This window comes from Macrobrachium nipponense, chromosome 20 (genome assembly GCF_015104395.2).
Source record: "Macrobrachium nipponense isolate FS-2020 chromosome 20, ASM1510439v2, whole genome shotgun sequence".
NCBI lineage: Eukaryota > Metazoa > Arthropoda > Malacostraca > Decapoda > Palaemonidae > Macrobrachium > Macrobrachium nipponense.
In genome coordinates this window covers 68760736-68770365 of record NC_061089.1, presented here as the reverse complement: position 1 = coordinate 68770365, position 9630 = coordinate 68760736, and the positions used below count along the sequence as shown (strand labels likewise).

The following is a 9630-nucleotide window of genomic DNA, read 5'->3' as shown; positions in this document are numbered from 1 at the left end:
GGAACTTGAGGGAGTTGTCAAGTATTTGCGACAGGACTTAAGGAGACAATCAAATCAAATCTCTCTCTCTCTCTCTCTCTCTCTCTCTCTCTCTCTCTCTCTCTCATAGTTAAGGTTAGGTGTAAATTTAACTATAAATTGATGAAAGCTTCACAGACAGTTTGAGAGAGAGAGAGAGATAGAAGGAATTATCAAATATTTGCGACCGGACTGGGGAGACAATCAAATCAAATCTCTCTCTCTCTCTCTCTCTCTCTCTCTCTCTCTCTCTCTCTCTCTCTCTCTCTCATAGTTAAGGTTAGGTGTAATGTTCGTAATATTTTAGATTTCTGCAGCTGGTAATATTCCTGCACAGTCAATAACCGTATATATTTTATTTTTCTTATTTATAACTCATTTTCAGCATTATCTTGTTAACTATTGCCATGAACAAAAACCGAAATAATCTCTGGAGATTTCTCTGGAGATGACTGGAATTAATTAACTAATTAACTATAGTAGATTCACATCAACCGTTCATTTGACGTCTAGGTCAGTCCCTTAAGACGCTTCTGATTGGCTGTTGATAAGCCAATCACAGAGCTGGAAACTCTCAGTCTCTCTCGAGGGTTCAGATGGGCAGATGTATGTTCCACCTCTCCTGAAAGAAGTATACCTCAGGGGAGATGGAACATAGATCCTGCCTATGTGAACTCTCTCAAGAGACTGATAGTTTCCAGCCCTGCCAATCAGGAGCGTCGTAAGGAACTGGCTTAGACGTCAAATGCACGGCTGATGTGAATCTACTATAGTACTGTCTGGAATTTTACGATGTTGAATGTAAAAAATAGTATACATTTGACATTTTTGTATATTTTTCTTTTTCCTTTTCTCAGAAACTTTAAAAGGGCATAACATCGAAAGTATATCTGAGTTTACAGAACGCTACAAATACAAAATACAATAGATTTCGATGTAATTATGGTTGTTGGAGGCTAAGTTTAAACAGCTAGATATGCATTTAACTATGAATTTCTGAGGGATTAACAGAATGTCTGAGAGAGAGAGAGAGAGAGAGAGAGAGAGAGAGAGAGAGAGAGAGAGAGAGACTGGATTGTCTCTAATCCAGACGCAAATACTTGACAAGTCCTTTCTCTCTCTCTCTCTCTCTCTCCCTCCCTCTCTCTCTCTCTCTCTTTCTCTCTCTCTCTCTCTGAAACCTTTTGTGGAGCTTTCAGAAATTTATAGTTAAAAGGTCAGAATATTTCGAACTGTAGAACTCTAGAACAATACGAGCTTCAGAAGTCTAGAATATTAAGAACTGCAAAATTCTAAAATATTACGAACTGTACGAGTCTACAGTATTACAAACTGTGACAGTTGAAATATAACGAGCTTTAGAAGTCTAAAATATTGCGAACTGCAGGAATCTGAAATATTACGATCTTTAAAAATCTAAAATATTACGAACTGCAAAAGCCTAGAACAATAAGAAACGTGGAATTTTAAAATATTACGAAACTTGGGAGTAGAAAGATGGCGGATTACATGACACGAAACTATAGAAGTTTAGAGACGGCGAGTAGCATTGCATAGATAAATAACGAAGACAGACCTTTTATAAGACCCCTAATATTCGCACTGCAACAACGCAACCGTCTCTAGTTTATCGACAGAATTCACCGTTGTCTGAAAACCTGCAACGATAAATAGATGACTAGCGTCGAGCGCAACGCGAATGACGATAATGGTACTCTATGAACAGTGGCTTCGTTTTTATTTATACGGTTTAAGCCTTGACGTATATACAGTAGCCCGCATGCATTCTGGTTCGAGGCGTGCTCGAGTCATTCTTTCCAACCTTCTAATTTTGCTTTCAAGATCATATAAATATAAAAATTTTTTTTTAGGAATTCCTGATTTAGAACGTTGCAGTAATTTATATTTATGTAACATTTACGTAATTGTTTGACAGTAGCCCGCATGAATTTTGGCTCAAGGGGGGCGTGAGAATTCTTTCCAAACTTCTAAGTTTGCTTTTAATATCATATATATATATATAATAGATATATATATATATATATATATATATATATATATATATACATATATATATATGAATTTCTGATTTAGAACGTCACAGTAACTTATCTTCCTGTTATATTTACGTAATTGTTTATATTCGTCCCTCGATTTAAAGTGCTGGAACTGTCGCTTTGTTTTTAATATTCTGCCTGACTTGCAGTGATAATTATATTACTGGAAAAACCCGCAGTTATGTGAGGGTACAAATGTATTTAAAAATAAATCTATTTCGCTTTTTAAATGTATTTGTACCCATACATAACTGTGGAACTGCTTCTCCATTTCAGGACTCAGGATACTAAGAGTATTTTTTTAAACGATTATTTCATTAACTTGTTCTGTGAGTCCTCACTGGATTGTCTAAAGTTTATCTAACGTTTATTGTCGAAAGTTTGTCCTAAACGAATGATAACAAAACTAAATATTAGCTGGTATTTCTATCAATCTTTTGCTGATATGTCAGTGTTCTTATAAAAATAATAATCCCTACAGAAACCTACTTATAATTCCCTACAAGATGACGTACTTACATTCATATGTTCCCACGAGAAGACACTTATATTTCCATACAGAAACCACTTACATTTCACTACAGAAACCTATATTTATAATGCCCTACACGATGACGTACTTACATTTCTTTCTGCGACCTGAAATGCACTATTCATTCTCATGTGTCCACTTTTAAAAAATACACCCTTTTGCCTCTATCGTACTTTTATCATCATCCATAATTTAAAGAAAGACGCTCATTTATCCACACAGAAAGACATATACTTACAGTTCTTTCCGGTGACCTATCAAGCACCATTAATCCACTTTTTAAAAAAAAAAACACACGTTAATCTCCCTCTCTTTAACAACCCCCTCCCCCACCCCCTTTCCCACGAGTGTGACACGGACCAAAGGCATCAGTGCAAGCAAACAATCACTCTTCCATCCGAAAACCGATCATCCTAATGATTCCTCCATCAAACTCTCCGTGTTTCACATTAACCCAATTATATCAACCGGAATGAGCTGCAGACCAGATGCCCGATGTCTCTCTATCTCTCTTTCTCTCTCTCTCTCTCTCACTCACGTCCATCAATTTCTCTGTTAATTACTTGATGAGGTTTCGAGGGAAGGGGGATGGGGTAAGGGGTAGGGGGAGGGGAGGGGAGCGGGAGGGGGAGGAGGGGGAAGGAGAAGGAGGAGGGGGAAGGGGAGAAGAGGGGAGGGTAGAAGGCGGGGAGGCGAGGGGAGGGGGAGGGGAAAAGAGGGGAGGTAGGGCGAAAGTATAGGGAGGGGGTGGGGAAGTGGAGGAGGAGAAGAAGGAGATGGGGGAGGGGAATAGAGGGGGAGGTGGGGCGAGAGTAAAGGGAGGGGGAAGGCAGGAGGAGGGGGAGAGGGAAGGGGAAGAAAGGTGAAAGTTGGTGGAGGATAATGGGAGGGGAAAGAAGGAGGAGGGGGAGGGGAGGAGAAGGGGAGGGTGATGGGAGGTGAAGGGGAAGGGGAGGTAGGGGCGGGGAGAGGGCAATGGGAGGGGGAAGGTGGGAGAGGAAGGGGTATGGGTAGGGAGGGAGAGGGGAAGGTGGGTAGGGGAGCAGTAGTAGGTTGGATGGAAAGGCGAGTGGAAGGAGGTGAAGGGGAGGGGAGGGGGCGAACCACCCGAATTTGATATCTCTTTCATGGGCGGCTGCGGTGGGCGGCGGCTGTGGGACCTTTGAGAGCGAAATCCCGGAAGCTCCTGGAAGCTTGTGCGGCTTCCAGGCCCGGCCTGGAAATGACTGACGGAGAGTCTTTTGGAATTCTTCATTTCGTCAGGAAGATGATTAATTATATATTTCACGCCGAGTCTCTGATCTCTAGAATTATATAATTTTCTCCCTGGGTGATTATTATTATTATTATTATTATTATTATTATTATTATTATTATTATTATTATTATTATTATTTTGGAAGAGGACCAACTTTTAGACACTTCATTCTTATATAAAAATAACTCTCGTCAAATACATACAGCAATTTAAATGCTGGCAAATAAATAAATAAATAAATAAATAAATAATAAATAAATAAATAAATAAAATAAAAACTTCGAATTATACAAAAGCGATAAATACCATATTCATTATCTTAATAATAAATCCTTTATTTACGAAAGGTATTAAATGAATGGATTGATTTCTCTAAAAATCTCTCTCTCTCTCTCTCTCTCTATTATTATTGATTATTATTATTATTATTATTATTATTATATTATTATTATTCATTTTGGAAGGACCAACTTTTAGACACTCATTCTTATATAAAAATACATCGTCTATATACAGCAATTAAAATGCGTCAAATAATAAATAAATAAATCCTAAATAAATAAAATAAATAAAAATTTCGAATTATACAAAAGCTGATAAACTTACCATATCAGATCGTTAATTCCTATAAATTTCCTTTATTTACGAAAACGGTTATTAATGAATGGCATTGAATTCTCTCTCTCTCTCTCTCTCTCTCTCTCTATTATTATTATTATTATTATTATATTATTATTATTATTATTATTATTATTATTATTATTATTTTGGAAGAGGACCAACTTTTAGACACTTCATTCTTATATAAAAATAACTCTCGTCAAATACATACAGCAATTTAAATGCTGGCAAATAAATAAATAAATAAATAAATAAATAAATAAATAAATAAATAAATAAAAACTTTCGAATTATACAAAAGCTGATAAACTACCATCTATCATTATCTTAATTCCTATAAATCCATTATTTACGAAAGGTTATTAATGAATGGCATTGAATCTCTCTCTCTCTCTCGCTCTCTCTCTCTACTCTCTCCTATTATTATTATTATTATTATTATTATTATTATTATTATTATTATTATTATTATTATTATTTTGGAAGAGGCCCAACTTTTAGACACTTCATTCTTATATAAAAATAACTTCTCGTCAAATACATACAGCAATTTAAATGCTGGCAAATAAAAAATAAATAAATAAATAAATAAATAAATCAAATAAATAATAAATAAAACTTTCGATTACAAAAAGCTGATAAACTACCATCTATCATTATCTTAATTCCTATAAATCCTTTATTTACGAAAGGTTATTAATGAATGGCATTGAATTTCCTCTCTCTCTCTCTCTCTCTCTCTCTCTCTCTCTCTCTCTCTCTCTCTCTCTCTCTCTCTCTCCATTTTTTGTTGTTGAAATCCAACCTGTGGAAAATGTCATTTTTCACCGAAATAATTCTAATTATTTTTTTAATGAAAACCCATAATGAATTTATAATGAATCAATCCCGACCAGTACCATAATGCACATAATGACCTCCTAGATGGATATAATGAATTCCTTAACGGACGACTATACGCATTATTGAAAAAAAATAAATCTGCCCTAATCGAATCACGAGGAAAATAATTACGACAAATAATTACGACGAATAATTACCTCGTCCGTCTCTAACCCAATCGTAATAATCACTCTCTCTCAACCTGGGACCGGACAGTTATCAAGTCGGGGTCGCAGTTTGATCAATTATCTGTCGCCAGTCCTGATAATAATCGGCTTCGCACGTGTGCAATGTTTCCCTGACGTGTATAATTTCTAGTTGGGCGCGTACAGTACTCCTCCTCCCCAAACTGAAGATGAAGGTAGGAGGCTGGGAAGGAAGTGATGTAAATGGATGGATATTAGTTTTTCCTTTGATTGAATTAAGTTTTTTATTTTTTTATTTGGTTATCTATTTATTTATTCATTTATTTTGTGATGGGTTCAATGAGACTTTTGATTTGGTTGTGATTTGGATGATAACTATATTTTGCTTATTTCTCTCTCTCTCTCTCTCTCTCTCTCTCTCTCTCTGTATATATATATATATATATATATATATATATATATATATATATATATATATATATATATATATATAAAACACCTATTGTTTTTGTGTCTGAAAAACATTATCTGGTACTTTTATTATTATTATTATTATTATTATTATTATTATCATCCAGGTTAATAAACTCTAATCGTACAAAGGTCACTGACCTGATATTGAAATCTCCACCGAATCTATTGTTCAATGGAAATGAATAACAGAGGAAATCACTTATTAAAAAGAGGGAAAAAATAATCAACAAATTAATAAATAAACTTATAAAATGTGAGTCAATGATGAAAATACAAGTCGAAATAGTTTCGCTAAAAAGATGAGTTTCCAGATAAATTTCCAGATTAATTTCCAGATTAATTTCCAGATTAATTACCACTCCGAAGCTCGTGAATTAGAGGTGGTTTCATGCTCGGTTGAATTCCATTCATCATTTAAACGGAGTATTTTCGCATTTAATGAATGGGACGAATTTGATCAAGCTGGAGGTTTTGTGTTTAATGAATTATTGGGGGTTTTGTTTAGTTTTTTTCTTGTAGTTTTTTGTTTTTTTTTATTAAGGGGGTAGTGCTTTTTTTTTTTAGTTTGGTAACAGTTGAGAAAAAGGGTTATTAGTTGTTCGTGTTATTTTCAGGTTTATGTTGTTTTTATTTTCCTGAAGGTATTCAAAGGGCTTATACAATACATTCATATAGTAGCTACTTACACCCCCACCCCCTTCTCTCGTATTCTCATACATTCTGAGACTTAAGCAGAAGCAACGTTCATCCATTACAGTGTTATGATGCAAATGGCGTTTCCCAAAGGGGCAGTATTTTTAAATCAACACCCCCCCACCCCGCCCCCCTTTCTCCTCCCCCACCTCCTCCTCCCCCCCTCCTCCTCCCCCGCCTTAACCCTACCTAGGAGATTTATGCCCTGAAGGCAGTGGCACCTCCAGCATCAGGGTGAAGGCCCTACCTCCCTACCTCCCTCTCTACCTCTACCTACCCTTGAGAGAGAAGGCTATGGCCAGTGAATTATATTATATTATGTAGATTCGCTACAGAAGTTGTAGTAGGAATTTATTCCCGGGGCTGGGAATAAATTTCTCACTGCTCTTGCTACTGCTAATTCTTCTTCTGCTACTTCTATTAGTGGTGGCGTTGCTACTTGTTTATATATATATATATATATATATATATATATATATATATATATATATATATATATATATATATATATCCAATTTGCTCAACCTCGGAATTGATATATTGTCATATATGTTAACCGAAGGGGAATTACTTTAGTTGAAGAAAATTTCGTCCTCTCGTGGATTCGAACCAGCGCCAAGCGGACAGAGGAGAATGCAGGGCTTCAGTGATGCTACCCGACTCGGTAACGTCAGAGAAGTCCTGATTTCTCCTCTGTCCGCTGGGCGCTGGTTCGAATCCACGAGAGGACGAGATTATTATCAACTAAAAAAAATTCCCCTTCGGTTAACATATTTGGAAATATTTTAATTCCAGAGGTAGAGCGAATTGGATATTACAGGACATTTGTAACTGAACGTATACATATATGTGTATATATATATATTATATATATATATATATATATATACATATATATTTATATATATAATATATATGTGTGTGTGTGTGTGTGTGTGTGTGTGTGTGTGTGTGCGTGTATAACTGAATCACGAAAGTTTGAAACGTGATAACAAATCATAAATAAAGGTATAAGCCAGGAAGTCAAATAGTATAGTAATTTTAGATAAAGCTGACTACATATCACGTATACAAGTCCTACTGGAGGTTAATGTGACTTGATCAAGTCATAAAAAACTTTAATAGCACAGTGAAAAAAATCCTTAAAGATAAAACAGAACTACTAGGCAAATTGTCAGGCAAATTTCTAAAATTTCCTTCGCTACCTTACCTGTATGGATTAGTCAAAACGCACAAAGAAAATAACCCTATGTGGCCTATTATCAATACTGTTGGCTCAGTTTCATATAAACTTTCGAAATGTATCACTAAGATCTTGTCCCCGTTACTTGGAACCATCTCCGATTCTCATATATATATATATATATATATATATATATATCTATATATATATATATATATATATATATATATATATATATATATATATATGTATATAATTCTCTAGATTTGGTTGATAAATTAAACAAAATTACTCTTTGCCCCACTGATAGATTCGTTAGTTTTGATGTATGTTCTCTTTTTACTTAAGTCCCCATAGAATCTATTTTAGAATATCTTAGTAATGAACTAACTCAGCATGAATTACCTCTACCTGTAAGTCACATTATTTCACTTACTAGGTTGTTCATTTGTGATTGTAAGTTTATATTCAATGGTGAATTTTATCAACAAATATTTGGCATGGCAATGGGCAACCCTTTATCACCACTCCTCTCAAACTTGTACATGGAATTCTTTGAAAAACGCTTTTTACCTAATATCATTTATATTCCTGTAAAGTGGTATAGATATGATGTTGATGACATTTTAGCTGTTCTGCCTGCTGGTACTGATGTAAATGATTTACCCTCTAAATTAAATAACCAGGTACCATCGATTAAGTTTACTCTAGAATTGGAAAAAGACAATTGCCTCCCTTTCTTAGATGTTTTGGTACACAGAGAACCATTTCAATGTAAATTCAGTATTTATAGGAAACCAACCAACAACTTAACTTATGTTAATTTTTATTCAGGCCACCATCTTAGCATCAAAATATCAATTTTTTCTTTATATTTTTACGAGCATTGCGCATTGTCAGCCCCAAATATTTGGATAAAGAAATTGAATACATAAGAAAAATAGGGAATGATTTATGTTATCCTTCACATATATTAGATATTTGTTATAATAAAACCCACAAAAAGTTTTATAGATAAGTAACACGGAGAAAGAAAATTCTAAGAACATTCTCAGTTTGCTTTATTTTAACGGATTTGAAACCATTAAATTATTGCTAAAAGCCTTTAAGGTCAACCTTTTTTTTCCTATAATAACACACTAAAAGGAATGTTAATAAAAAATGGCCCCAGGGAAAACAACAACATAATATATAAAATTCCATGTATGGACTGCCCCTCCTTTTATCTCGGACAGTCGAGCAAGGGCTTAGAAGTAAAATTAAAGCAACTCAAATATTCTGTCAAAACTGGGCAAACATCTAAAGCAATATTAATTCATATAAGTGAAAACAACCACCAGATAAATTGGATTGGTAGTTCAGTAATTGCAAGATCAAAAGATGTCCTATCACGAAATATTTTAGAGTCTGCCATAATACAACTTACTTCCCATTGCAATTTTAATATTAGCCGTGGCCTGTTTCATTTAGACCCTTGTATTTGTAACATGTTTAAGAATGACCTCAAAGATATAATTACAGAATTAAATAAAAATTAGTTGCCTTAGAGATATTTTCTTTGTATATGTATGTTTAATATGTTCTGCGAATAAGTTTTTCTTTACCAAAGATCTGAATGTGGTCAGCTGTCGCCCTGTATAATCTTTTAATTGTCTTGTCCCTGTGTGTGAGCAGTTAGACTTAATCTTTTTGTTCTTAAATTGTACCTATGTTTATGCTTGTTTGGAAAGGTTACTCATACTCCAGGTGTGTTGGATTCTAGGTAC

General features: G+C 34.6%; 1 protein-coding gene across 1 annotated transcript; it reads right to left on the bottom strand.

The window, feature by feature from the left end:
• Nucleotides 1-3166: 3166 nt before the first annotated feature.
• Nucleotides 3167-3862, bottom strand: LOC135220525 (uncharacterized). The gene has a single exon (XM_064257699.1). The coding sequence runs from the start codon at nt 3860-3862 to the stop codon at nt 3167-3169; it is 696 nt and encodes a 231-aa protein (XP_064113769.1).
• Between the last annotated feature and the right edge of the window lie 5768 nt (nt 3863-9630).

Excerpts from the sequence above, each read along its gene's own strand:
- LOC135220525 (XM_064257699.1), bottom strand. The coding sequence starts at position 3,862 with ATGAAGAATTCCAAAAGACTCTCCGTCAGTCATTTCCAGGCCGGGCCT.